This window comes from Panicum hallii, chromosome 5 (assembly GCF_002211085.1).
Source record: "Panicum hallii strain FIL2 chromosome 5, PHallii_v3.1, whole genome shotgun sequence".
Classification (NCBI taxonomy): domain Eukaryota; kingdom Viridiplantae; phylum Streptophyta; class Magnoliopsida; order Poales; family Poaceae; genus Panicum; species Panicum hallii.
The window spans coordinates 2806066-2833369 of record NC_038046.1 but is presented as its reverse complement, the minus strand read 5'-3'; the positions used below and the strand labels follow the sequence as shown (position 1 = coordinate 2833369).

General features: G+C 45.3%; 6 protein-coding genes across 11 annotated transcripts; 4 read left to right on the top strand and 2 right to left on the bottom strand.

The window, feature by feature from the left end:
* Positions 1–371: 371 nt before the first annotated feature.
* Positions 372–5394, bottom strand: LOC112895226 (polyglutamine-binding protein 1). 3 transcript variants are annotated; one of them, XM_025963161.1, is made up of 14 exons: positions 5193–5394; positions 4604–4869; positions 4484–4518; positions 4327–4405; positions 4135–4213; positions 3797–3877; positions 3593–3723; positions 3123–3176; positions 2476–2635; positions 1954–2071; positions 1571–1675; positions 1301–1426; positions 1095–1146; positions 372–870 (listed from the first exon to the last, which is right to left on the bottom strand). In XM_025963161.1, exons 2-14 carry the CDS (start codon positions 4805–4807, stop codon positions 721–723), a joined length of 1374 nt encoding a protein of 457 aa, XP_025818946.1. In that variant the 5' UTR covers positions 4808–4869; positions 5193–5394; the 3' UTR covers positions 372–720. The 3 variants fall into 3 exon arrangements, with proteins under 3 accessions (XP_025818946.1, XP_025818943.1, XP_025818944.1); XM_025963158.1 differs by having other exon boundaries at positions 1954–2173; positions 5193–5393; XM_025963159.1 differs by having other exon boundaries at positions 1954–2173; positions 3809–3877; positions 5193–5393.
* Positions 5395–8001: 2607 nt separating this feature from the next.
* LOC112893794 (selenium-binding protein 1-like) lies at positions 8002–11548 on the top strand. Of its 2 annotated transcripts, XM_025961292.1 has the most exons (8): positions 8002–8131; positions 8247–8443; positions 9006–9201; positions 9313–9540; positions 9802–10033; positions 10354–10461; positions 10548–10820; positions 11099–11548. In XM_025961292.1, exons 2-8 carry the CDS (start codon positions 8287–8289, stop codon positions 11381–11383), a joined length of 1479 nt encoding a protein of 492 aa, XP_025817077.1. In that variant the 5' UTR covers positions 8002–8131; positions 8247–8286; the 3' UTR covers positions 11384–11548. The 2 variants fall into 2 exon arrangements, with proteins under 2 accessions (XP_025817077.1, XP_025817076.1); XM_025961291.1 differs by having other exon boundaries at positions 8068–8443.
* Positions 11549–13256: 1708 nt separating this feature from the next.
* On the bottom strand, positions 13257–17063 carry LOC112894860 (E3 ubiquitin ligase PQT3-like). Of its 2 annotated transcripts, XM_025962687.1 has the most exons (7): positions 16880–16983; positions 16609–16703; positions 16105–16207; positions 15558–15698; positions 15026–15468; positions 14069–14828; positions 13271–13928 (listed from the first exon to the last, which is right to left on the bottom strand). In XM_025962687.1, exons 2-7 carry the CDS (start codon positions 16640–16642, stop codon positions 13529–13531), a joined length of 1881 nt encoding a protein of 626 aa, XP_025818472.1. In that variant the 5' UTR covers positions 16643–16703; positions 16880–16983; the 3' UTR covers positions 13271–13528. The 2 variants fall into 2 exon arrangements, with proteins under 2 accessions (XP_025818471.1, XP_025818472.1); XM_025962686.1 differs by lacking the exon at positions 16609–16703 and having other exon boundaries at positions 13257–13928; positions 16880–17063.
* A 675-nt stretch (positions 17064–17738) lies between these two features.
* Positions 17739–21725, top strand: LOC112891442 (pre-rRNA-processing protein TSR2 homolog). 2 transcript variants are annotated; one of them, XR_003228555.1, is made up of 5 exons: positions 17739–18054; positions 19588–19679; positions 20408–20521; positions 20821–21169; positions 21467–21725. XR_003228555.1 is itself a non-coding variant. In XM_025958295.1 (4 exons), exons 1-4 carry the CDS (start codon positions 17859–17861, stop codon positions 21010–21012), a joined length of 594 nt encoding a protein of 197 aa, XP_025814080.1. In that variant the 5' UTR covers positions 17739–17858; the 3' UTR covers positions 21013–21215. The 2 variants fall into 2 exon arrangements, 1 of the variants encoding a protein (XP_025814080.1); XM_025958295.1 differs by lacking the exon at positions 21467–21725 and having other exon boundaries at positions 20821–21215.
* Positions 21726–22655: 930 nt separating this feature from the next.
* Positions 22656–24779, top strand: LOC112895940 (glycine-rich RNA-binding protein 4, mitochondrial-like). The gene is made up of 5 exons (XM_025963951.1): positions 22656–22817; positions 23638–23776; positions 23867–23935; positions 24042–24148; positions 24325–24779. The coding sequence occupies exons 2-5, from the start codon at positions 23650–23652 to the stop codon at positions 24499–24501; spliced, it is 480 nt and encodes a 159-aa protein (XP_025819736.1). The 5' UTR covers positions 22656–22817; positions 23638–23649; the 3' UTR covers positions 24502–24779.
* A 1130-nt stretch (positions 24780–25909) lies between these two features.
* On the top strand, positions 25910–27099 carry LOC112895216 (forkhead box protein B2-like). The gene is made up of 2 exons (XM_025963148.1): positions 25910–26593; positions 26756–27099. Exons 1-2 carry the CDS (start codon positions 26203–26205, stop codon positions 26788–26790), a joined length of 426 nt encoding a protein of 141 aa, XP_025818933.1. The 5' UTR covers positions 25910–26202; the 3' UTR covers positions 26791–27099.
* Positions 27100–27304: the final 205 nt, after the last annotated feature.

The following is a 27304-nucleotide window of genomic DNA, read 5'->3' as shown; positions in this document are numbered from 1 at the left end:
GGGAGGATTTCGGAAGATCAAGACAGTAAGAGGCTGGCTGTCGGAGGCCGGATCAGACGATGAGAGAGGAGATATTAATGATCTAAGTGTGGTTGAAATTGAGGGGTTACTTTATGTGTAACAGGACCTTAGATGCATGTTAAAGTGGAGCACAGAAAAAGGGCGTACATCGCTTGAAAAACAATGAATAGTTGCATGCAGTCCTGGACCGCTGGAACCTAATTGGATGGATATAGATTGTGAGAGTGTAATGAGGCTCAAATTCAGTTGATTAGCATCTCTTGTTATGTGGCAACATGCATATTTAATGAAATGTTAAGGCGCCCGATGTTTTTGCTGGGTTCGTACATCGCAGATTAAACTCAATGCAATTGAAAATGGTGATCGTCTCTCCACTTCTCCAGAAAAAATTGATTCCTTGTATCTATGAACATCACGTAAACTCCGAATCACTGTCTCTTTCCACTTATACAAATTACAGATTTCAAGCAAACCAAGGGCACAGTGAATGCCCTCTACAAAACGGCATGAGCGCACTGCTCTGTAGCCTCTCAGGTCCAGTGAGTTCACTATAATCTAGCTGCTGCACTGTTTCTTCCTGAAAATTGACTGCCCATAATTCTCTTAATTTCCTCCATATTGCACCTATGGTTCAGCAGCTCCAGAAACCAAACCACAGAAAATACTCTGATTGCACGGGAATTTCAGTTCAGCAAAAGACTAATCTGCCTCCCCAAGTCCATCGCTGCCATCTCCTCTTTTTGTTATTGGAGCCATACCGCCGCGTTTCTTGCCATGGGTTGCTACTTCTGCATTTTTTCTCAAAACAGCACCCGGGGAGGGATACGGTCTTTGTTGGAACAGAGGTCCCTGCAATTCAAACAAAAAAAAAAAGACTCCCCATGATTCTGAGTATAAAACACAATACAAATCTGGCGGCTATGGATGAAAAATAGGATATTGCAGATTTTCATGGGAAACATAATAGCCTAACTAATTTCCACATAATCGTGACCCCCATAACATGTCTGTGCCAATTGCAGAGTGAAAAAAATAACTTCAGGACATAAAATTTGCAAATCAAAAGAACATACAGCTGCAGTAGTATCTGCTGCTCGTGGTTGCACACCCTTCAAACCAACAACCCTGCAAAAACAAGAGTATAACGCTATTACTTCAGAGGCAGCTAATTTATTATGTATACAATGCACAAAGCCAAAATAAGAATATCTTACTGCAAACACCACGAAACTTGTGAAAATCAACTGAATAATAGACAAGGAAGAGAAATATCATGTACCAGCCACCCCGTGGAGCATCTGAGTAAGAACTTGGGTCCATCGGGTCAAGCTCATCATCCTCGGGGCGATTTCTTTTGCGGTGATCTTTTCTGTTTGGTTTCCCAGAGGGGGGTTTTGAGCTTGATCTGCATGTAAAAGAAATAAATGACACTTTTCTGCTAAAGTAGATGATGGGCGGACATAAAGTACCATATATAGGATAGATCATATGGAAGAAGCATGGCCGTTCAGCGAACCCATTAATGAGCAAAATGCATATATCATTATACCTGTCCTTAGCTGCAGCATTTCCCTGAGTTCTGGTAGCACTGTTACCAGAGTGCGCCGTATTGTTTGTGTAAGATGGATACGGTTGAAAAGGAAGGTTTTGAACCCTGCCATGAGTATTTACAAGCAAACATTTAGCTATGTTTCTCAATGTTTATACATTGGATTTGGTGTTAATAACAGTCCATAACATAAAGACAAAGCATGCTAGATTGGTAACACATCGGTCAATGACAATATCACAAATATAGCTTAGATCACGGAGATCCATTCAAAAGTGTAGTTTCGTACAAAATCATGTCATCTATACGAGAGAGATAATTATACATCAAGCTTCACAACAAAACATTTGATCTACTTTATGAGGTGAGGTTAAACAGATTACCTTGTGCAGTGATTGCAGTATCCCCAAGACTGGACAAGACCAACTCCCCATCCACCACAGCCCGAACATCTCTGCATTTGAGAGTCCCAAATATCTGCAGTTTGAGAGACTGGCTCTACTGCAGTGTTGGAGGGAGCATGAGGTGTAACAATGGTGTTCACAGAAATAGGAGGCTCCCACTGTGTGGCTTGTGTCTTTGTATTATAATAGTATTTGTGGCCTAAAAATTGCACGCAACACATTAAACTGATGATGATAAACCACACACGCACATTCCCAGGAGGCCAGGAAGTAAGAAAAAAAAAGGCATAAGTTGGGACACGAAAGGGTCTCGTGCTTTTATTGAATGTTTTAAAAGGATAGATTGCCCAACTCAACTTCCTATTTATAGCTTAACAACATTTAATGTTTCTGGTCTTGCATCCAAACATTTCAAATTCTTTTGGAACCTTCGAAAATTTAGGGCTAAAGATGCACAAGTCATAAAGTCTGCGATAAATTAGAATTGTTTTGCTCCTATACCTGTTGTTTCGTCAATTGCCTCCTCCCAATTCTCTGGCAAGGATGAAGAAACTTGATGTTGCATGGTGTTCACAGCACCACCGGGACGATCCCATTGACTCACTCCGGTGCTTTGATTGTAGAAATAAGGAGCACCGGTTGTCGGGTCCTTTGCTTCAACCTGAACCCAGACAAGTTAGCCTTAATGCTGGATAACAAGCTCCTTGTGGGGCTATACTACATCCCTTCTCTATTACCTATCATTTTGGACATAAAACAATATCCAGCACACACCATGAACATTACTCTCTCCAATCATATGTTGACAAAAATTATTAAAAGATAATGAAGTGGAAGTATTTTTGGTGAGAAATCTATCAGTATTCATTATAACTTGGCACATCTAAATACCTCAGCATATATTGTGGTTAAATCCGTAAATGGGTGACTGCAGGCACTCTAGGATGGAATAACGGTAGTAACTATTATCCTCTTATTCTATAAACCATAGTTAAAACAAATGGAAAGTTGAATTGTTGATGGTACCCCATGTATTGGCACGCTGAAAACTGAAGAAGGAAACATATATTGGCTAAACATTTCAGATTGGTAACCACATGAACAGAGGAGAAAAATAAAAAAAGAAAAAGTACTTGGCAGAAACTCACCCAACCAGGAGGCAACTCATGCGCAGATTTGTTCCAGTTTTCTTGAGAATCCGCCTGTAATTCAGTGGCACGAAATGAATGATGTATTAATTAACACAAAATATGTGCTAGATAAAATGTCAATTTAACATCAAGGCTGTCAGATGCACAAGCTAAGGCTAAAGACAAAAGGCATATTTTTCCAACCTTTTTCAGTATCAACAAATATGCTCAGACAGTATCATCATATTTTTCACGTTCTTCTGGAATTATGTACCATAAGGACTTTAATAACCATATAGCTTTCATAAGTTCATATGCTAGATAATATGTTCTCCACCCCCAAGTAATGAATACACATGATCCTAGATTATAACAAATGATCCATGCCCGCCACTGAATAATAAGATTGTGCTGGTACTAGATCAAGGTCCTGACAACTACAAGTATTTATTTCCCAACCTCCCACTTTAATTTCCAAGGTAACTTACATTCTGTGTACCCGTGCTATTCTTATTTGTTGTCTCATCTTTGAGAATTCCCCTTGCCCTTAACCTCTGCTTCAAAAAATCAGGGAGATCGTTTCCACATTTTGCTTTATCAGACTCATCTCTTGGTTTGTCTGAAGAAAAGGATAATAGTTAGCACTTATTTATAATACTGGAACCAGCAAGTGGCTTAGAGATGTGGCATACTCATTTGAGTACTAGGCAAGTTTGCAGCATAATAAGCACCCCCTCCTGGTACACCATAGCCATTGCCAATTTCAACATTTCCTGTAAGCATGCTCAACCATCAGGTTTGGGAAAGAGATACATCAATATATACCTAAAAAACTAGCAAGTAACTAGCTGCTTCATAACTGCATAATGAAACAATAGGCAATATGGCTCCAGTTAGCAATATGTCTTCATGACTAGGTAAGGATTCCAAATCGAAATCATCATAGTTGCTTATTCGCTCTAGAAGTGGACAACTGAAAATGGAGGAACAAATTAAAAATAAGACAGCATTATCATGTAAAAACAATGACCATTGCTTGGATGAAGTGGCTTCCCCCTTTTGTTTGCCATCTCTGCACGATGATCAGCTGTCATCTTTAGTAAGTGTTCCTAAAAAACCAAGATAAAAAATGGCTTCACTAATGAAAGTCATACGCAAAACACATGATGCAGAAAACCGAAAACCCATAAAGAAGAAAATGACCAGCGATCAAGATAATCACCTTCAATGCATTAGGATCACGGCGGTTCGAGAGTAAGTCTTCCCCATACGCTGTAGGTTCACTTGTTGTGTTTGCATGTCTGATAGACAAAGGTGTAACAGAAACATAAAGAAGCTGCCAGTATAACTAGTAAAGACTGAAATGGGACAAAACACACCTTTGGTTTTGTATGACTTGCTGGGTCTCAACGTCCTAGTTATCAGAAACACTTACTACCAATCAATAAAAAAGAAACAGAAATGCAACTCTCGGAAAATAATCTAGGAGATATGTATACCTGTGCATGAAGAACAGCCTCTTGGACAGCTGACTCAATATTTGCTGCACTATCACTACCGTTGGCACTAGCATCGTCAGGTCTAGTGTCAAATGGAGGATGATAAGACTGTGGGTCAGAATGGAACTGTGGCGGGTGATTGGGAGGTGCCTGTGGCCATGTTCCAACACCAGGTGGTAATGGTTGATTCTGAGAGTTATCCATAGTTAAGCAACAGGTAAATGTTATGCGCGCCTAGCTGAACTTCTGGAGTTTAATCTCAAAATCTGCAGCACAAGGCAATAAGCATAGCAACATCAGCACATAACTAGGTTAACAATTCACACTGTTTGGCCCTATTCAAAAGCAGACATTGTCATGGTTCCACTAATCTGAATTCTGAACACATTCAAAGGAATATTCAGTTCATGCCTAACTAAAGCTGCCTCACTTATGAATTTTCCAGGCGCTGCATCCTATCAAGTATCAGTATCCAAATCCATTCTCCGAGCAGGAGTGCATGAGGATAGCAGCGGACTTAGCGTGGGATTCTACCTCTCACGGTTGTTTACAGAACTCAAATCTTAGCAAAAGTCAAATTAGGGTTTACCAGGAAAAGGGGTCAATTCCAAGTCGGGATGGATCTCCAGTCCGCGCCAATCCGGCACCATAAGGGAGTGGCAACGCAGGAGAGTGCGAGGGCCTTCGAAGTAGCTGGCGTGCTCCGACCGGCGGAAGGCGGAAGCAGAGGCCGGAGGCGGGTTCGTCAGCGAGGCTGGCCGCTAGCGGAGAAGAGAGAGATGATCCGTGTGACGTGACGACGATGCTAGGCCTAGTCCCGGATTGGGCCTAGTTTTGGCCCAAGCCCGAACGAAATGGTTATGCCTGCAGACCAGAATTTCGAGTTCAGCCTAAGATTCTGTTTTGGCCCAAGCCCGGCCGGAGAAAAATTGGTTGTAGCATCTAAAGACGTGACATGGAAAGATGCAAATGTTAGCTGAAAGTACCAATCAGTAAGATCTTACCTACAACTCTGTTAACTTGGACGAAAATAGCCTCAAGTGGATGCATGAGAGAGCACCGGAATGGAGGGGCAAGAGGGGGATGGCGCTGGCCGCTAGGGCTGAAGAAGCCAGACGCCGAGGGGTACGCGGCGGCTAGAGCGCGCGCGGTCCCTAGAGGGCGTCGGCCCTGTGGACGCGCGCCTGGGGGACCCGCGCAGCCTGTCCGTGCTAGCCCGCAGGGGCGGCGTCGCCGATGGGGGAAGGCCGGCCGTCGCCGGTGAGGGGATGGCTGCGCAGGGCGGCGGCATTGCTGGGAGAAGGGTAAGGGGAGGGCTGCGCAGGGTGGCCGTCGCTGGTAGACAAGGGCCGCGCAGAGAGCTCTCGCGAGGGGAGGTCGGGAGGAGCGTTGGAAGCGATTTTTCGTGGGGATTCAATAGGTAGGGGTAGATAAGTCATTTCATATCCGTATTATGTGCTGAAAAGATATTAGAGATAGATTTCTACAAACAAAATGCAACGGAATGCTTCGATGGTATTTTACGGAGACAAACGCTTTTGATGGTATTTTACGGAAATCGCTAAGAAACCAATTTCCCCTGGTCGAAATGCAAAGGGTCCGGACTTGTGTCCTCTTCCACCCGTGCTATCCGCGCTCTCTCAGATTCCACACCAAAATAGATATTTAAACCACTTACTTTTAGCAAAAAGGTATAAATTTCCAATAACTATAGAATACTGAATACATTATCCCCTTATCTCAATAAGTACATTGCATATTTTTGTTATCATTTTACTTTACCTCAAGGCATGCTTGAATAACTGAATTTGCAGTGTTCATGTCCCAAGAGCTTGTAGTTACGCGCTCCACCTTTGCTTTGGTGCTCAACTGTTTGTTACCTATCCTGCTAAACGCCACTATTACTTATAATTAAAACCATTTTACCAACAACGAACTCCTTAAAGAAAGCACTTTGCATGAAGGTGATCTACCGTTCTCCCTCTCCGAGTCTCTGGTTCCGAGACGTGAGGGTAAAGCTAAGATGGTGAACACCCCCCCCCCCCCCCCCCCCGGCGGGGGCACTTGTAACATTTGTTTGGCTGTTTGTCGCTTCTCGCCAAGGCTACTCTGAGATGTGTTGACGGTGGCCCTGCATGCCCATGCTCCATGATTGCTTCCATGCATAAACTATCTGATAGATGCGAGATGATATAGTACCAGTGCGAGAATATTTTAGAGCCCGTTGAGTTCTGATCCGCCGATCGTTGGCTCGCCGCCTCCGTCTCCGATAACTGAGCTACGCAAGATAATGATAATGTGGGCACGGCGGCCCATATGCATCAGTAATCTAAGCATACTATATTCCTCTGGCACTGGCAGCAATGCAAGCTCACAAAGAGTCCCTTGAGATATGAGCAAGCCTGCAAGCGCATGCGATCAGCTCCGTCAGATCCACCCTGATCTGTCAGCGGCATCTTGCGTGCAGCCATCTTCCTCTTGCAGTCTTGTTGCGCCGGCGCCATGCTATCCAGGATTTGGGTTAGAGAACTGAAGGTCTGGGATTACAGTTCACGCGTGCGATCTGTTGTCTGACGTGTTCAGGCCGTCCTTAATCTTATCTGCCAATCCTAGTATTCATGATCCATCTACTGACGATAGGATATGTTCTGAATGGTCAGACGCTTTTTGGCGTTTCCCCTGCTTTGACTAAAAGGGTGCTCAGAATTCAGATAAGCAGCGCAACGCAGGGGCAGAGGCAAGAAGTGTGCGACTTTGTGAAGCCAGTTGACTGTGCAGCATCCTACTGTTGTTTCGGAGTTCGGAGCCTGAAAACTCTCACGCCGGTATACTCGCGCCGTCAATGGCCGTGCACGGAAATGCATGCCCTTGAACTCGCCGTCCCAGATCGTCAAGTTCACTTCATCGTGACGGCACATTAATTGTTCAGAAAGCGTCCAAGTGCAGATGACATCAGTTGTGACGCTGAACCCATGCCACGACAGTGGAGATCAGCTGCTGGCCCAGTCCAGCCACCCGGGAGAAAGGACCAACACACCCTGACGTGGATCCGGTCTTCGCTAGGAAAAGTTGCTCGGAAATGGCCGTGCGCGCGACGGCACGAGGAGGTATGCCCACCGGCCCGGCCAACGCACGCCGCCCGGGCCGGCGTCGCGCGCGCGGCCTTGCGCGCGGTCGCGGTGGCATCGGACGTGTCGGTTCGCCCGGGATGGCTTGGCTAGCCGCCTAGCCGGCGTCGCCTTCCGTTCCCGTGCGTAGCCGCAGTGGATCCCACCAGCCCCGCATTATCGTCCAGATACGACGCCCATCTCATCCCCCCCCCCCTCCACGCCGTGGGGTCCAGGTTCACGCAGCCTTCCCCTGTCCTCGTCCGCACGGATCGCGGCGCGCAACCAGCGGGCCACGGCGTGTCAGCGTCGCGGCCGGGGCACTATAATTGGCCGGCCCCTCCTGCCCTGTGCCCACCCCTCCTCACCAAACTCTGGAACGCGAGCACACACGTCATCTCCTCCCTCTTGTCTGGCTCGGGTGAGTGAGTGAGCAGCTTTGCTTCTCCATCTTCCTCATCTCCGGTGCTCCGGTGGGTGCGATCCCGATCCACCAGGGCTGATCGGAAAGGCTGCGGTCGTTTTGTTTTCTGCTGGTGGTTGGTGCGCGACCTGAGAGCACAGGGGGACGAAAAGATGGCCGGAGCAGTGGAGGTCGACGTGCCGGCGCCGGCGGCGGCCAACGGCGGGGCCTGCTGCCACGCCGCGAAGGGGCCCGGGTACGCGACGCCGCTGGAGGCCATGGAGAAGGGCCCCAGGGAAAAGCTCATCTACGTCACCTGCGTCTACAACGGTGAGCTTGCTTCCTGCATAACCCCCATCCGTCGTCCTGCAACAAGCCATGAGTGGGAGGATCATGCAGATACTGACATAGTACACTGATACGCATAGACATGGGCACATCAACATACAGGCAGATCTTGGGGGATTAATCGGGTGTTTATAGCAGAGCGTTATCATAGTACTTCAAGGAGTGAAGTCAGGGGGGTTTTGTTGTTCCATTAAGGTTCTTTAATACGGGTTGTTAGGATGGATGGAAAGCGACCCTTCAAAATTAATCTGAAATTAAGTCAAGACAAAGAAATATTCTGTACGAGTGGCCCTGTACAAGTGGTGTATGTTTTCATAATTTAAGACTGTCTTTTAGTTTTCGGTATCAATCATGTGTCTTGCTCCATAGCTGAAACAGACAATACTGGTTTTGAAACCGTTTCGGTTACTGGCAGAAGTTCACATGGTTTCTGCCTCTGCCTTGGTGAAGAGCACAGAAACCATGTGATGATGAAGAGAGCTGTGGATCTTGCAATGTTACGGGGATTTTGTGTTTACGAGATACAGTGTGTATTATTGTGCAGGCACTGGCATTAACAAGCCAGATTACCTTGCGACGGTGGACTTGGACCCCAACTCTCCTACATACTCCCAAGTGATCCACAGGCTCCCGGTGACCCACATCGGCGACGAGCTGCATCACTCTGGCTGGAACTCTTGCAGCTCCTGCCACGGTGATCCATCAGCGAAACGCCGCTTCTTGATCCTGCCTTCGTTGCTGTGAGTATCAAATGGAGATGACCACATTTCCACATGAATGAATTAATTGACTTGCTGGAGTGCTGATACGCAGAACTGAATTTCTGATGTGGCTCGGATGGCTATCTGCAGGTCAGGTCGTGTGTATGTTGTTGACACTGCAACAGACCCGAGGGCGCCGTCCTTGCATAAGGTAGTCCAGGCCGAGGACATTGCTGAGAAGACCGGGCTTGGGTTTCCTCACACATCTCATTGCCTTGCATCTGGTGACATTATGATTTCTTGCCTTGGGGACAAGGAGGGGAATGCAGCCGGCAATGGCTTCCTCCTGTTGGATTCAGAGTTTAATGTCAAAGGGCGGTAAGTTCTTTCACAATATAGGCACATTGATGTGGAAAAATAACATGTAACTAGGGAGAATTACAGAGCATAAGTGCATAACCAATTATCTGCAGTAAAATATGAGCATACAAGATCCATACTTGTAATTTACTATGGGATGTAGGGTGCTCTGAAATTTCAGCTCATGCATGGCAAATTGTTACATGACTTGAGAAACAGACCGATTCATAATGCTAATCTTATTGTCTTTATTAATGATGAAATCTTTGCTACTTGTAGTTGGGAAAAGCCAGGTCACAGCCCCTTGTTTGGCTATGACTTCTGGTACCAGCCTCGCCACAAGACAATGATCAGTTCAACATGGGGAGCCCCTGCAGCCTTCAGGACAGGTTTCAATCTTCAACATGTCCAGGATGGTCTCTACGGAAGACATCTTCATGTGTATGACTGGCCTGGTGGTGAGCTCAAGCAGACCCTTGATCTAGGTGACACGGGACTTCTTCCCCTTGAGGTAATAGAATGTTAAAAATGCAGCAACTACTGCCAGAATAGGTTTCCTCAGACCATATTTGTTACTTTTGAGCTGTCTTTGCTTTCTGTAAATGCTACCAGAATAGTCGGTGTTTGTAGTATTCTTCCAGGGGCAGTTTTAAACAACTCAGCTTATACCTGCAGCTGGAGGCTGCCAGGCCCCAGTTTTGTAATGGATTAAAATTCTCCTTTCCATTTTAAAAAAAATTGGAACTGCTACACGCTTCTGTAGTTCATTTGTCTAAAACATCAATACCATAAAGCAACTAAATCACAATTCTCTGTTTGTTTTTTCTGCAGGTGAGGTTTTTACATGACCCATCAAAGGACACTGGTTATGTTGGATGTGCTTTGACAAGCAACATGGTTAGATTTTTCAAAACTGCAGACGGATCATGGAGCCATGAGGTTTGCCCATGCTACATGCTAAAGTTCTTTCCCACATAATAACTTGATTTCCATCTCGCTTACAGTTCCTATGACCGTGTTTGTAGGTTGCTATTGATGTAAAACCACTAAAGGTCCGCAACTGGATTCTGCCAGAAATGCCAGGGTTGATAACTGATTTTGTTATCTCTCTTGACGATCGCTATCTCTATTTGGTCAATTGGCTTCATGGGGATATCAGGCAGTACAACATTGAGGACCCTGCCAAGCCTGTCTTGGCGGGACAAGTATGGGTTGGTGGGCTTCTGCAAAAGGGCAGCGATGTCGTCTATGTTACTGATGATGGTCAAGAAGAACAGTATAATGTGCCCCAGGTCAAGGTAATTTCTCCCCTCGAAACCTTCATCATTGAGAAGTCTGATTTATATTCATGATTCAGAGTTTTATTGGTAGTTGCATATGGTGAATAGTAAGCTCTCAAAGTGTGAGGTACCAAAAAAATGCACATATATCTTGCTACACTGGATTTGGATTGTCACGTTCAAGAACACACTTTATCTTCATTGAAATCTAGCACACTTGAAATCCTACTGAAGACAAGATTGTTGAGAATACGATGGAATTAGATAATCTAATTTACTTTGTGTTCTATAATCAGGGGCATCGACTTAGAGGTGGACCTCAGATGATTCAGCTGAGCTTGGATGGCAAGAGGATATACGTAACCAACTCACTTTTCAGCCGATGGGATGAGCAGTTCTATGGTGATGATCTTGTCAAGAAGGGCTCCCACATGCTGCAGATCGATGTCGACACTGAGAAAGGAGGACTGGCTATCAACCCCAACTTCTTCGTAGATTTTAGCAAGGAGCCTGATGGTCCTGCCTTGGCCCATGAGATGAGATATCCCGGCGGGGACTGCACGTCTGATATATGGATCTAAGGTCATGGATTGGCATAATAGTCTGCTCGTGGTCCTTGTTGTATGCGCTGTAATTAAGATGGTATTATGCAGTGTTTCATCTTGTATTGTGACTACTAGCACTGGAATATGCCATGGTTTCATGAGAACTTGAGCTAAATAAAAGATGTCTCGATTCTGAATTTCTGATTCTGCCGTCCGCTTTGTCTGATATTGAGTGCTCATGATTTCTGGTAAATCACTCTCATTCGCTTCGTGGTAGATGGCACCCCTCACAACTCTGTGTTATCACACTGCAGGGTTTGCCAATGTTCCTCAGTCTCCTCAAACTTTCCCAATCGTTTTGCATTGATCTACTGCGCTGAAATGGACATGCTTCTGTCAGGGTAGGAAGGAACTCTTAAACAGGGTGATGTCCTGCCCCTGAATCTATCAGGTCACCGCAGCTAACGCAAGTAGCAGGAGTGCAACAGAGTGTTAAATCAAGTTTGCATTGTACGGGCGAACAACTTTTACAATTAACATTGGCATTTTATCTTATACTCTGTAGCGATGCGGCTGTAGTTGCCGAGCGATGGAGGCAGCGGAGCATATCACGAAGCCGGTGCTGCATTGCCCGCCTGAGTGCTTGTTGTCACGGAGGCGATGCGTGCACTCGTCGCCGCCGCCTCAGGTTCAGGTAACGACGGAGACGACGCGGCGGTTGCTCCCCGCGGTAGAAGGATACACCGGTGGAGCCGTGGAGAGAAGTGAGGAATCATACGAGCGTTCCGGGGCTAACTGGCTCCTCACTGGGAGGCGGCGGTGTATGTCGCCGGCGAGGGGATCGGGGCATTCCGGTGAGGAAGCAGTTTTTCCCCCCTTTCTTTCTTCCTTTTCCCCCCGCGTAAGAGCCCTATTATGGGGGGGTTTATGAGAAAAAGTAAGAGAAGCGGCTCGAATATTTTTGAATAAACACCCTTTAGAGTATTAAACACTTCAAAACGAGCCCCAGTTCGGATCGCGATTGATAATCGCGATCCGAATCTGGGCTCCACAAGAGCCGCTAGATCAAACATGGGCGGTCCAGATGCTTTACCACCTGACCTGGCTGGTGCATTTTTTCAGAATAGCCCCTTTGTTGCTCAGTTCATTTATTTATACCCCTTCGGGCCCTCCCACATTAACCGCCATCGTCTTCCTTCCTCCGGCGAGCGCGCTCCTCCCGACGCAGGCCCTCCGTGCCGCGCGCGTAGTCCGGTCACAAACCCAACGAAGTTGGTGACGGAGAAGGCGAGGCGGTGGCGCCCGGCAGCTGCGCTGGCGGCGCGCCCGCTGCCGGGTCCTACTCGATGAGGTGGAGCGCGACGTCGGGGAAGCGCGGGTTGGAGTTGGAGGAAGGCACGTCGTCGTAGAAGGCGGCGAGGTGGGCCACGTTGGAGGTCTCCCGCGCGAGGTGGTTGAGCTGCAGCGGCGTGCCACCAGGGGAGAGGGGAGCTGGGGAGGGATCGAGGGAAGGCTGCGCCGCTGCGGGGCAGGGCTGCTGAGGAGAGTGCTGCGAGGTGTCCGTTGAGGCGAGCGTTCGCCCCATTTGGGACGATTCGAGCACCTCGCATTTGCGTGTGTTTGTGGTGGAGTGGTATATATCAAATTTAAATTTCAAGACGACTTATTCGTAACTTCTCATGATTTTGTGTTTTGCTCAGTCAATTTTTCCCTATTATGTTACGATTTCAAATTTGCTGTTTGCGAATCCCATAAAAGGCCTAGCAGAAGCTGTCAAGCAGCTTTAATTGTATCACACACAGTACAAAGAACTACTGGAGAAAATGCATTGCTACGCAACGCATCACATACGACTGTACGAGTATCAACAGCAAAAGAGGCATGTAAAGTATGACAAAGAAACGCAAAATTAACTCAGCAATCAGAGAAATTCCATTCATCTTTGGAGACATTGCATTACAGAGGCGAGAGCTGGCAATGCTCTCAAGTACAGATTGGTAGTGCATGAATAGCTGATTACATGTCTGCTGGGGAAAACCTGCAAGTTTTCCTCTGGTTTTTTTTCAGAAGTTCTCATGACTTCCAGATGCGTACATACAATTACAAGTAACAGAAAATCTATAGAGAGCATCGCAGATCAGCAATCCTCCACTTGGTCCTCAACCAAGTTGACATCTTCATTCAGTGCCTTGTGTCCACGCCAACTGATGATCTGCACCCCCATCTCCTCTTGAAGTTGCGCTCATCATCGCTTGCATCCTCCTCACGAGTCATACTCCTGGAACTGTGTGTCGACCTCCGGCCGCTGTGTTTGTCGCCATACATTGGAGAAGAATCGCGCATTCTCTTCCTACTTGACTGTTCCTCATGGTAGTCGTCAGAGGCCCTGCCAGAACGCCCATGGTCCCTTCTCTCGGAGCTTGACCTGGTTCTGTTCCTCGATTCTGAACCATGAGAACCCAGTTGGCGCTTGTTCTCTGTAGATTGGGGCTGAGCACGAGTGTCCTTGGGCCTCTCGGCCTGCCTTGAATGTGACACAACAGCTTCTGTGCCCCGGTGATGTGTGGGCTGAGTTTCAGGCCTGAAGAAATCAGCAACATGGACTATTAGCATCGCAATAGAAAGGGGAACTCCAGAAACTGGAACCGGATTATAGTCAGACTATACTTTAGCAAAAAAAAAAAGAGCATTCTAAACTCAAGATGCTAGGACAATACATACCTCTGATAGCTTGCTGGATAGCCTGGCATTCCAGGAGCCTGTGGTGGCATGCCATTGAAGGAATTTACACTATATGGGACCATTGGATAACCACCGTAAGGCATTCCCATTGAGCTGTACATGTAAGGTTCAGTTAACCAAGAATACCCAGTGATGAAAGGGTTGTAATATGCTTGGTCAAATGGAACATTGTAACCATAGCCAACATCGTTAGGTTGAACATTCTTTGTTGAGTCTGCCTTCTTCCGCTTCTTCTTCGGTTGATCTGTCCTTGTGGCATTGTGTTCTAGGGCGCCTGAAACAGTAGTGACCTTTGATGTTGATCCACTTCCATCTTTTACTTCAATTACCACAGAACCTGCTACAGTCTTCTCTGCTGACACTTCTGTGGAATTGCCTTCGTCTTTGCTCACGATATCAACATTGGCTGCCAATTTCTCTTGAGGTTGATTCATTAGATCACCTCCTGTGGCAACCTGGAGTCCATCATCAGGTGCAGATGCTGCTGACAGCTCAAGGTCTGTCGATTGCTTCATCACCCTTTCTGAGGCATCAGAAGGGGTGTGGCTCTGTAATCTGGGATCAGGGTTGCTGCCTGATGAACTTCTGTGCGTTGTTGTGCCACTTCCACCGCTGCTAGCTCTTGTTCCCAACATATTGTTGATTGTGCTCCGAAGTGTTTGATTGGGAATGAGGTCATCTGCTAGCGCCTTGACTCCACAAATGCACTTCGACTCTGTAATAATGTAATCCCGAATGCCTGACAGAAGATAAACAGAAAGTTGTTCCTCATATTGTCCGAAGTACAATTACTTGACCCAGAAACAGCTAGATACTGCTATTACTAAACAAATTTGGAGTGTAACACATATTGGATACTTTTGGATAATGCATTTATTGACACGCAAAATAAAGATTTTAAGATACATACATATGGAGTATATGAAAACCACTTACATTTATCACAAAAACTGTCAAAACAGCACTTGCTTGTCAATGCTGCATCTATCATCACTTTTTTACACAGTCGACAGTGGAGCTCTGCTGGCAAGTCATCAACAGCACTAACTGGTGCAGCCGGGACAAGTGCTTCCATAATGCCATTGATAGGACTTACAGTTACTACTGGCGCAAGAGACCGACTCATTTTATTATTGTTGAACTTAGGATCCCCAATGGTGGGGCAATGGTGAATAAAATGCCCTGGGATTCGGCATCTGTAGCAGATGTATCCAGGTGGAGGTGTCTTGCTTTCCTGTGGGCAATGTTGAATGAAATGACCTGGAACACCGCAAGAGCGGCAGACGTACCCCAGTGGAGGTGTCTCCACTTCCCGCCCATAGTTTCTTCCTGATGTAAACCTTCCACTACCCTGTCCTCTTTTAGCTGGGTACTGGTCCCTACAGACACCATGGAGCGAGATTATCAGAAAGAAGGTAACACAAAAACTACTAGCGTTTTGGGAGAAAAGGGAATATAGTATGCTTACAATTTGAGTTCAGCCGCGTCAATCACCGCCGTGATTGCAGCATCTTCATCTTGGACTCCTATGGAGGAACACGATTTTGAGTTTAAATCAGTAACCACTGACTCACTTGAAGGTACAGAACATCCTTCTGTGACTTTCCGCCTGCAATTAATTACATAAAATTAGTATACATGGTCATCATTTTCTGCCCTGCATGTTCAGCTCACTATGTGTTGTTGCAAAATCTGTTTGGACAGAGAGGGCTCGAAGGAAACAACCATATTTTTCAAGGAGGCAGAGAAGACATGTAAGATTAGGGAAATAGAGAATTATTTTGCTGGTTTCGTAGTGAACTCCAATTATTCAGATTTAAGGCACACATTTGTCTAAGCGGAACAGATAATAGAATAAAGTTAAAAAATGAATTTCAAAGTCAAGCAAATTCCTGTTGAATCCAGTTTTACATGAATGACTCTGTGATTTAAAATGTTCGTCTCCTAACCTCTCAATCCAAACAGGGAAACAGTGACTTTGAATGTGAAGTAAAAGATTTAGGAGGAGACATTACGTTGGGGATAAGACGATTTTCTCTGACAACTGTCCAGGAATGTTAATTCTGCGGACCAGCACATGTGTGTTCTGTAGTACCATTGCCCTTTCATCTGCATATTCTGAATTCAAAAACAAGCACAGAAAACAGAAAACGTCAATCAATCCACTAAAATAAACATAATCTTGCAAGTTATAAGAGAAATGATGCATTGAACTAGACATCAAAATTGAGATGTTTAAAATGAATTAGACTATGATCCTTGAATGACAAATTGACTTTTGTTCACAATTGGGATTGGATGACTACTCTGATGTACTGGACTCATGTCCATAAGGATTGCAAGGTGCAATCTCAAGGAGGATGTCCAGTTATATGGATCATCTTTCATCCAGGATGCTTTCCTGACACCTTCAGGAGCGCATCCCATGTGCATACAAAAAAATAAAATAAAGGAGACAAAATAGTATTACAGCGCTCAAGAAAACAAGTAACAAATGACCATTGTACTGAACGGAATACCTATTCCCATTCGTAGCCCAAACAGTATGTACATAGGAATCAATAACCACAAAATCTCGATCACAAGTAAATTGATGTTCTCGAAACAATGCCCTCTGCATGAATCCAAACATCTCATTGGCAAAGCTACTAATCTCTCAAAATCGTGATAATAATACGCTATTACACATATGTTTTTCAGGCTGCAGAATCTATTGTGCCGCATTGGGCCTACGATGAAGTTTTAGGAAATCACAAGTAATCGAGTACAATCGAGCACGTTAAAACGAACCTTCGCCAGTCTGGGCGTTGGAGATGACAATATCGTCCATGGGACGGCCGCGGGTTCGGCCACGGCCGTACTTACCGCTCGTCATGATAAGCTGCTTGAGTTCAGAGACAGAGATAAAAGCATAGGGCACAGGAATGGAACAGATCTCCTTTTCACTCTTATATTGGTAATACACAACACCCATGATGGATGGCGAGTCTGTTTTCTCGCAAAAGGCCTTTCTCACAATTTTGACGAAATGGCCTGAATATTTTCTCAGATGAAATACACAAAATCGAAGAGGTACATATCAAATTCGATCTACGGGGAGGCGATCGGTGATCAGCGACGACGGCAGGCTCGCGGATCCCTTCGATTCGACGCCGGGCGGGCGTAGACGAAGCCTCCACCAAGCGATTCCTCCGAACTCCGCGGGGGCGAAGATCGCAGGTGGAGAACGCCGGGGAGCGGAGGTGCCGGAGCGCGTCGACTGGGGGTACCAGCGGCCGATTCCGCCGGATGTGCCGCCGGATCTGGAGGCGTCGCCGGGCTAGGGTTCCGAGGCGCGTGCGGAGGCAGACGACGGGGGGATTGGGAATTTTGCGAGCAGACGACGGGGATTGGGATTGGGAATTTTGCGGCAGACGTCGGGTGAAACTGGATTTTTATAGCAGAGGCGAACGCGTGAACGGGTCGGACGCGGCTTCTTCGGTTCCGTGGCCACGAAGGTTCCTGTATTACCGACCTTTCACCCAACGGTCCATCTTGGGCCAGGCCTCTAAAATCTGGACCTGAAAGACAATAAGGCCTAAAGCCCAAAAACGGATACGCACCCACGAAGCCCAAAAACTGGCCCTAACATGAGCCTTCTCCTCCATTTTCCTTCGCCAATTCAGTCGGCAGCTGGATCTTGGAAGCGTGCGACTGCAGGCTGGTTCTCTCCACGCAACTGAGAGGCAAAAACCCTAGCCGTCTTCCTCGTCCCAACCCTCGCGACACCATGGCCGCATCCAACGGCGGCGGCGGCCCGATCTCCGCCGAGGCGGCGGCGGCGCTTGGCGAGGGCATCAGGCTGGTGTTCGGGCGCTGGACGGCGCTGCAGATGGCGGTAGAGAACCAGTGGGGCGGCCGCGACTCCCGCGCCAAGGCCGACCAGTTCGGCGAGTCCATCCACTCCTGGTTCTGCCGCTCCAGGGGTACGTACAGCTCCTTCAGCATCCTTGGACAATTTACTCCTCCTTGAGGCGGGTTCCGGTAGTGAAGTTGATAGGGTTTAGTTTACGCCCTGATTTCTCAAATCTCAGTCGCTGAAATTCTCATATCTCGGTCTGAAGATTTGGAATTGGGTTCGGCTGTAGGAAGTTGCTCTGTTACATGTAGCTGTGGCTTAACTAGCGAGGATTTAGGTTTCTGGTTGTGTGCAAAAGTTTCATTCGCTACGGGTAATAGCGTTGTGCTTTGTATGAATTGATCATTATAATTGGGTGTTGTGGGTATTGAATGTGAGGTGTGGAGAAACTTAAGGTTATCTGATTCATCGTGGGGGTTATCCTTTTGAATTATTTCGATCCAAATAGTTGAACATATAGTCATATATCCTTAAAGAAAGAAAAACAACATTTTCTGAATAGAAATCTTGGACGACATTGGGTCATATACATTTTTGCTGAAAAACATGGGAACCAGTTAGCTGCCATGTGTTAAGCAATCAATTTTTACTCCAAAAGCTGCCTATTTAAAGAATCAGTTTCATTAGCTTCTATAGCCTATGACATACTCATAAATAGGGCCTTGTTAAATTACCCCCAAAACTGCTGGTTCAGATTCCTCAAAAATAAAAAATGTTCAGATGGTCGATACCTTCTGTAGTCAACAAGGAAATGCCTAGGTGCACCATGTCACCATTCATTTTGGTGGTGAAAACCTATGAGCCACATTTTGAGAGATCTATGAGACACTTGTTGGGATCGATTTAGAGGCGCTTGTGACTTGAAGAGATTTATTAGACACTTCTTGGTTTTAGCATTGTAGGAATCAAGGCGCAACCATAAAAGCCATGACTAAGTACTGCATAGCCTATTGGATCCCATCTATATCTTTCTCATAAATATGCCACTGGTGCCCATATTTCCTTGATCTTATCCAGAAACATTCCAGCTAATGTCCTTAAAGCAAATTGAATCCCACGATGATGAAATGCTACTTTTCTGCAAGCTTCTATTCTTTTTATCTCCTTATGGTACACTTGGAGCAGATTTACACTTTTGAAAAGTAAAAAAAAGAAGAATTAGAATTTGGTGAAATTAGTCAATTCTTTGAATCAATACAGATAGGTCAGTTTGTAAAAAAAGTGTGCAGGTGAGTGTCTTAATATCTATTTGCTTATATGTATGATTTGAGAAGATCGACACGGATTAAAGTTTGTTTGGCCAGCAGGGAAAAATGTCTACTATGCAGCATTTTGTAATGTTTACATTTCTGCTTTCAGCTCCGAGCCATCTTTGTACTATTCTTCTTTTACTTTAGCGATTTTAAATTTAAGTGCACAAGTGCATGCCTTTACGCAGGATTTTTTAGTCAGGAAAGAATGGATTTCACTCCATTTTTTTACAGCTTCAGTTTTTTGGAATTCAAGGGGCCTTTTTTCATCTATTCAATTGGCTGTGGACTCAATTTCATCAGCTTAGAACTTTTGGGGTCCATTTTTATTGATAAGGTTTCTATTTCAGGTCCGCACTATTTCGAAGACTTGGTGGATATGATGTACGACACAATATCTGATTCTTTCAATGCTGACTTTGAGGATAATAGCGTTGAGGAGGTAATTTATTTCCCTGTCCACTCATTTCCAGTTAAAACTCTAGCAGCACACTGTATTACTGTTTTGTAGTGTGGTATGTTCCTTGCAAAAAGGATGGTTCAATTTTCATTAGTGGAATATTTAAATTAATTCGGATTACCTGGATGTCATTGACTGTTTTTAATTAATACATTGGTGTTTGTTGTACCTGACCTTTTTTACATGTTCAACGATCTTATTCGATGCCAGTTCAGCATCACAGGACCTTAAGAATGTTCTCAGCGTGAGCAAATCTAATACTCTTACCGTATAGTATGTAAACAGTTGTGCTCAAGACATGATTGTAGTTGATATTAACCTTATTGGATCTTGATACTTGCCTTTGAAACGAACCTTTTTGTGCCAGACAGGTAGCCTAAGTAAAGTTTGATAAGTACATGGATGGAAATTTGGATATGGATTGTACCATTCAATTTTACACAATGAGTGTTTGGATTGGAGAGATCTTATGCTGTTTATGACATCATTCAGCCGTAGATAATATTTCTTCAGAAGAATTAGGCCTTGTTCTATATTACCTATTGTTTCATCTGTTTTATCTTTAAGGGACAGTTCTGTAGCATATCACACAAATAGAAAAAACTTCTTACAATAAGCAATGTAGTGTTTCTGTTGGTGTCAAGTGCTTTTCATTTTAGTCGTACAAAACATTGTATATTTCTATTAGTTTCAATAACTTCTGTAAACAGGTCGCTGAACAGTTATTGATTATACATGAAGAATGCCTGCAAAGCAACTATTCATCAATAGAGAAGTTAAGGAATTCACATGTTCAGGGGAATGCTGTTTCTCAAAGTAGACAGGTATGTGCTGTTTCTGCACTTCATTGAATCATATGTTTCCCAGAGTGCACATGTGCCTACTGTGTAATTTAGTGCTGCATCTGTTCACAGTTCTCAACATGTGTCAAAGTATTACCAATCTTCATTTCCAAAACATCATTGATCCGACTTGATACATAGTTCATCTCAGTGGAGATTAAAACCTCTTTTTTGCTATTGTAATATTGGTTTCTTTCCTGATATTTTCTTCTCTTGGCAAATTGTTATTATACCACGAGCAATTCTTGGCACACTGTAATTGGTTTTGTTCTCATGAGCAGATAGCTGCAGATGATGACGACAGTGATAGCTCAGATGATGATGACGGCGCGTCAATGATGGAAGATGAAGCAGCTGCTGCGCCAGAGGAGATGGCGGTGGACAGACCAAGACCCTCTAGGCCAGCACCTGACGCCGATGGGTGGACTGTTGTGCCTCCTAGGCATGGCGGTCGCTCTCGTGGCAGGAATTAGGCAGAGGGCTGGAAACCTTGCTGCATACTTACATGTTGCTAGCTGCCGATTTTGTTACTGAATATTGAGTGTTGCAGGTTCCTAGTTGCATGTATTGCTCAGGATTTTATCAGGGATGTCGAGTGTTTTGCTTGCCACCAGATTTGTATTTGACATGGTAATTATTGATAACTTGTGATTAAGTCTTGATGATTCAGTGCTTAGTTAATCGCAGTCACGCTCGGATATATGTGCGCTCTGTGAAGTGCTACTTTGATTATAGAGAGAGTCACGGAGTATTCGCACTAGAGAGCGTCCTATTTTGTCACTGTCAGTGTTGCATCGCCATACTGAACTGTAGTTATATTCTCCGATGCACCCTAGCACGGAATTCTCACACCAAAACACAAGTTGCATCTACAATCACCATTCGACATGGTCTAACCTGATCCTCTTGCATCGGGTACTTCTACAGGGCGTGACTGCTCGTCGTGCTCCTGCTTAGGCTCGAGCTTCGTCCTGCGCGCCGTCAGAGCGAGCACGGCCAGGATCGCCACGGCCGCTCGCGCCGCTGCTGCCAGAGCCGTGGTGATGGCGGCGAACGGCACGGCGATCGTGTTAAAGGCGGCCGAGTGCGCGTGGGAGGTGGCCACGAACACGTCGATCACTTCGGCACAGACGCTCTTCGACGATGTCAGATACGTCGGCAAGGGTAGACTGTAGTATGATACTACTGTACGAAGTTTTTTTTTCTTTTGCATCAAATAAGCTTGTTTGTTCTGGCAACTGCTGATTGCAAACCACCCCTGAATTCTGTTCATTTTTTTTCTGTTAAAAAAAACACCCCTGAATCTCCTCTGAAATTTGTGGCTCTGTCTCTGCTGGCACGAACGGTGCGCTGTGGTTCGCGCTGCGCGTTTCGGGGCTTGCCAATAACGTGGGCCGCAAGGTGGTGGACTGGGCTTAAATGGCGAGATCGAGGAGCCCACAGCAAAATGAGTCCAAGACTCAGTCTTATTGGGCTGAGGACTTATCACCACGTACAGTACACGCGACGACAGACTACGAGGTGATGGCGCTAGTTGTTCTCCTTTGTTTTTTAATCTTCCCTAGAAAGCTTCGTGGGTCCCGCCGTTGCTACTGGACCCGCCGCAAAAGCGAAATGCTACGTGAACACGAGTCAGCGACCATAAAATGAAATCTTAGGCCGTTAATAACTCGAGGAAAAACAATGGAACAGTTTTCATTCTTTTTCTTGACAGATAATAGGAACTTGTAATTCAAATAAATTTTACCCAATAGATATGTCAAGGTCTCATGATGTCACAATGATGTAAATTGCCCCTTTTCTAGTAATCTACATTTTTAAAAATAGTAGTGCGGTTTACGTGTGTTATCCTAGATAGAATTACAAATTTAGTAAAACACAACTTTGTTATAACGTGCGAATTTCTAGATTCAATTTGAAACTATTTTACATTATCTATTTATCCTATTAACAATAAACTTGGAAAAAGAATCTGACTGAGCTAAGCTGTTACCATACATCATATGTTTCTGGTACGAGCCGGGTGCGCGTTGCAATTTTCAGTTACTTTACGTGTATCCAGGCAGGAGGCAGCGGATATTTTCGTGGCGCCGCCAACGGGCGAGATATTTTGCGCCGAGCCGGAGCTTGGCAAAATCCTCGAGAGGCAAAGCCCAACAAAACCCTAGCCGCCTTCCCCTCCTTTCTTAAACCCCAAGCCGTGCCTCCATCGCTTCCACTCTTCCCCCATTCCACCACCTCTCCTGGTCTGGTCGCCTCGTCCCATCCCAGTCTTCAGGTACGTCTTCATTCCGCCGCCTTGTTCCGCTTGATCTGATGGTGAACTATGCGTTCGTTAGATTGATTCAGTCGGGTGGCAGAGCGGAAATGTTTGGATCCTTTGGGTGGAGGAGAGGGGTTTTCGGATGCTCGCTGTTTGTATGTGGATCTCGCCTCCCGCCGTTTGGGTGGAGGGAATTTCTTCGCATGCGTGCTGATTGGTCGTGCATCTTCGTTGGGGAAATGTTTTAGCTGGGGAGAATTTCAGGCTGACAACTGGAGTTCTGTAGTTTTTACATGTAACCTCGCCGATATCCTCGCCCGGGAATCAGATCCTCTAAATTGTTTTGATATGTGAATTTTATCTAGGCCCGTTTTATTTAGGCTCCTAGTTTAAATGCTGTGTAGATGCTCTGTTTTGTTCCTATATTAAATGCCTAGGAAGCTGTGTAGAAGATGCTCTAAGTACATCTTTTTTGGTCAAATGTTCTGGCTTCGAACTGGAGTTCTGTTGTTTTCACATGTAACCTGGCTGAAATCCTTTTTTTTCTTGAAAGATTCTGGCTGAAATCCTCTGCCGAACGAAATCAGATCCTGTAAATTGCTGTTATATGTGATTTCTACCTAATCCCGTTTAGTTTTGGCTTGTTAGTGAACCATCTGACTCCTATGTTAAATCCCTAGTAAGCTGCGTAGATGCTCTTAGGTATGTTCCTGTCCAAGTTTTTCTGGCGGTAGCTTTACGCAGTGCTTTGTTCCAGTGTGTTGAATAAGGGTTCCTATCAAACTGATGTTAAGCGTTAGCCTGTGTCTGTCTCACTTTTCTGTTCAATGGCCAGGTTTAGTGTTCAATGGCAGCCTTCAACAAGCTTGGCAGCCTTCTAAGGCACAGTACTCTGACAAGTGGTGCCCCTGCCAGCTCGTCTCCTGCTTTGTTCAATGCTGCTCGGCTAATGTCCACCAAGCTTTTCGTTGGTGGTGAGTTTTTGTTGTTTGGTTTTCTTTGATTTATGTTCAGAAGCCAATCCATCACTTTTGCTTTATGTTTATTCGGTTTCATTCGGTTAGGTCTTTCCTGGGGTACTGATGAGCAGACTTTGAGACAAGCATTTAGCAGCTTCGGAGAGGTTACCGAAGGTTAGTATATACATTTAAATGTTGAGTTGGCAGTTGATTGAGCAATTCTTATTGGTTTTTGCTCACCTGTTGTTTCATGGTCTAATGTTATACTTTCATGTTGCAGCAAGGATCATCACAGACAGGGAAACTGGAAGGTCAAGAGGCTTTGGCTTCGTGAATTTCAGCAACAGTGATGATGCCAAGGCGGCTGTGAGCCAAATGGATGGTCAGGTGAGCGAGACCTCTGGTCCTGTGTTTCAAGTATGCTTACTAGTGTGTAGTAGTTGTTTAAACGGAGACCTGAAACAAATGCTGGGTCAAGATTGCACACCTCTGCTCATGTGTTTCTAGTATGGTTATTAGCGTGTAGCAGCATTTGTCTAAATGGAGACCTGAAACAATTGCAGGAACTTGAAGGGCGGAGTGTCCGTGTGAACTTCGCTAATGAAAGGCCTGCAGGGAACCGTGGTGGTGGTGGTGGCTTTGGCGGGGGTGGCTATGGTAGCGGCGGAGGCGGCTATGGCGGCAGCTATGGTGGTGGCAACCAAAGCTATAGTTCTGGAGGGGGCCAGGATGCCTTTTAAAAGTGCGTTGACTATAAAAATATATTTGAAATAATGGCTTTAGGACCTGATGTGCGGCTTATGTGAAGCCTTAATGATGCTTTACTAGTTTGTGTTCTGAAGTTGAGTCGTTGAATTAGTGCATTCAGGTGCTACCGAATTTTGCTGGCGGGTGGTTTGAAGAGTGCAAAGTGGCATGTATCTCATAAGAAGAACATGGCAAAGTTTAGAGCACATTACTTTAGATCCCTATCTATTGCAATGTGTACAGAAGTATCACTTGGGCCTTGTTTAGATCCTTTCCAACTTCCAACTTTTTACGCTCTCTCTCCATCACATCAATTTTGGAACATATGCATGGAGCAGTAAATGTATGTAAAAAAATAACTAATTGCACAGTTTAATTGTACATTACGAGACGAATCTTTTAAGCCTAGTTAGTCTATGATTAGATAAAATTTGTCAAATACAAATGAAAATGCTACAGTAGCAAAAAGTTTCAAAAGTTATAAAGATTTGCGATCTAAACGGGGCCTTGATTGTCAAAAAATTGGTTGCCAATATTTTCTGCGAGTGCGAGTGGTTTATGTGTTCGGTCATCAATCCAACTGTTGCAAATTTGCTCGGGTTTCTAGCTGAAGATAGTACTGCTGTTGTGTACTCCGGACGTCCGTACTATTTGAGCACCTGGAATCTTTTATGCCTAGCTGTTTTTGTTCGATACGAAAATTGTGAAGTTGCTGCCTGGGTGCTGATTATAGGCGATTAAACCGGTTTGAATCTCGCATAGGTCCTCATCGCCTTTCATACTGGTTAAGATTTATTGCAAATTCTTGCAAAATGACGCGAAGTCGTCAAACGAAATAACTCCATCTAGGTGTATGCTAAGCTATTATTTTATTTTTTTTGCTGTGAATATCTAATAGAAATTTACATTAACGAATAACAACACTAATGGCGTTCTGGATCCTCTCAAAAAAAATTCTAACCTATTTAACTCCATTAAAATAAAGTAATATATTTTTTTGAAACTAGAAAGTAATATATTTTTTGGTAGTTAAAGCACTATATTGTAATTCTAATGGCTTTATATTTCCCTATACGATATACGATGTACAGAGTCAAGTGTCTCCCGAAAAGTCATTAGTGTTCATTTCTGTCAAAAAGTTTCGCAACTCTTTAACTATTTTATTAACATGTGGGTCTTGATCCACCGTGTACGTATGCTAGTCGGACCAGTACTACGTTCACAACGTGATCACGTAGACTGTATACAAATGCACGAACAGTACGATATATACAACTTTGTTAGTAGCAACGCACGGAGGCATATAGCATATTTGCCTAGGGGGTGTTTAGATCACAAATCTTTATAACATTTGGAACTTTTTGCTACTGTAGCGTTTTCGTTTGTATTTGACAAATTTTATCTAATCATGAACTAACTAGGCTTAAAAGATTCATCTCGTGATGTACAATTAAACTGTGCAATTAGTTATTTTTTTACCTACATTTACTGCTCCATGCATGTGTCCCAAAATTGATGTGATGGAGAGAGAGTGTAAAAATTTGGAATTTGGAAGCGATCTAAACAGGACCCTAGTTTATATTCAAACCAAATGTCCCTTTTGCCCACGCATAAGCTGGGTTTCCTTTTAAAGCCCCCGTACCATCGCCGCCGACTCGGCGACCATCCCTACCTCCGCCGAGAAGACAGGCACCATGAATCCACCGCACCCAGGACCCGGCCTTCCGCGCCGCCACCACCACCTGCTCCACCTCCACCTTGACCCCCGCCATCACCACCATGTCCACATCCACCTCTGCCACCACCACCACCACGGCGCCCACTTGCTCGCTCCCACGCCGCCGGCCCACCTCCACCACCAGCACCAGGTCCCGGCTCCCGTGTTCTTCCCCAACGCCGACGGGAACGCGGCGTCCTGGCAGCCGGAGCCACCCTCCGCCGCCGTAGGGGAGGACGTCGGGGAGTTGGATCCCGAGCCGGGGCTGCTGCACGCGGAGGGAGCAGATGACGAGGAGGAGCCGGTGTTCGTGCTCACGGACGAGTGGGCGGAGTTCTTCGCCAAATCCGATGCCAAGAGGAGACTGGGTAATTGATCGTCACATCATCCGGCGTCTCTCATTGTCGCTCCATGCCTTCTTTCTGCCTGATTTTCCTTTGCAACTCCCGATGGAAGCGATTAGTTTCTTGATTTCTTGGTGCGTAACTCAAACTGGAGTAATTAATTTCTTACTTCTTGGCGATCAACAGCTAAACAGCAGAAGAAGAACAGGGGCAGGAAGTGAATGGCTGCGACGCCGAAGAGGCGGCGCAGGAAGAAAGCTCACAGTCAGCACCAGGACGAAATGACGAATCAGTGGCCAACAGCCATCAACACACTCATCGCTTTAGCCAGAGAGTCATGATACACCGTCTTTAGAGTTTCGGGTTTACATGGTTTGAATTCTGCCCTGAATTTGTTGGAACTTCGGAAAAATAAAATGCTATTTGATTTTGATCGTGCAAGATTTTCCTAGCGCGCTACGTCTAGCATTGTGCGCCCTGTGTTCAAACTTGAAAGTACGGAGTACTCCCTGACAGATTCTTGTGACGAATCACCGTCTCTGAACAATTTCTAATAGTTCGAGCTACTGCACATCACCATATGTTTAAGGTGTAAGATTCTTGATGATGTGGAAGAAATATGAAAAAGCATCTGATCTGTAACATCCCAATTACAAGCTAGACCAGGTATATAAAAAAGAAGAAACTGATTCTGCAGCGATTACCGGTTTCTAACGCTGCCTGACAGATTAGAGA

Coding starts and splice junctions, on each gene's coding strand:
- LOC112895226 (XM_025963158.1), bottom strand. CDS start 4,807: ATGGATAACTCTCAGAATCAACCATTACCACCTGGTGTTGGAACATGG. Junction 2,174..2,475: donor GGCAATTGACGAAACAACAG/GTATAGGAGCAA, acceptor TGCAATTTTTAG/GCCACAAATACTATTATAAT. Junction 871..1,094: donor CAGCAGATACTACTGCAGCT/GTATGTTCTTTT, acceptor TTTGAATTGCAG/GGACCTCTGTTCCAACAAAG.
- LOC112893794 (XM_025961292.1), top strand. CDS start 8,287: ATGGCCGGAGCAGTGGAGGTCGACGTGCCGGCGCCGGCGGCGGCCAAC. Junction 9,202..9,312: donor TTGATCCTGCCTTCGTTGCT/GTGAGTATCAAA, acceptor GGCTATCTGCAG/GTCAGGTCGTGTGTATGTTG. Junction 10,821..11,098: donor ATAATGTGCCCCAGGTCAAG/GTAATTTCTCCC, acceptor TTCTATAATCAG/GGGCATCGACTTAGAGGTGG.
- LOC112894860 (XM_025962686.1), bottom strand. CDS start 17,063: ATGGGTGTTGTGTATTACCAATATAAGAGTGAAAAGGAGATCTGTTCC. Junction 16,208..16,879: donor CAACGCCCAGACTGGCGAAG/GTTCGTTTTAAC, acceptor TTTTGAATTCAG/AATATGCAGATGAAAGGGCA. Junction 15,469..15,557: donor GACGCGGCTGAACTCAAATT/GTAAGCATACTA, acceptor TGGTGTCTGTAG/GGACCAGTACCCAGCTAAAA.
- LOC112891442 (XM_025958295.1), top strand. CDS start 17,859: ATGGCCGCATCCAACGGCGGCGGCGGCCCGATCTCCGCCGAGGCGGCG. Junction 18,055..19,587: donor CTGGTTCTGCCGCTCCAGGG/GTACGTACAGCT, acceptor TTTCTATTTCAG/GTCCGCACTATTTCGAAGAC. Junction 20,522..20,820: donor CTGTTTCTCAAAGTAGACAG/GTATGTGCTGTT, acceptor TCTCATGAGCAG/ATAGCTGCAGATGATGACGA.
- LOC112895940 (XM_025963951.1), top strand. CDS start 23,650: ATGGCAGCCTTCAACAAGCTTGGCAGCCTTCTAAGGCACAGTACTCTG. Junction 23,936..24,041: donor CTTCGGAGAGGTTACCGAAG/GTTAGTATATAC, acceptor TTCATGTTGCAG/CAAGGATCATCACAGACAGG. Junction 24,149..24,324: donor TGAGCCAAATGGATGGTCAG/GTGAGCGAGACC, acceptor AAACAATTGCAG/GAACTTGAAGGGCGGAGTGT.
- LOC112895216 (XM_025963148.1), top strand. CDS start 26,203: ATGAATCCACCGCACCCAGGACCCGGCCTTCCGCGCCGCCACCACCAC. Junction 26,594..26,755: donor CGATGCCAAGAGGAGACTGG/GTAATTGATCGT, acceptor GGCGATCAACAG/CTAAACAGCAGAAGAAGAAC.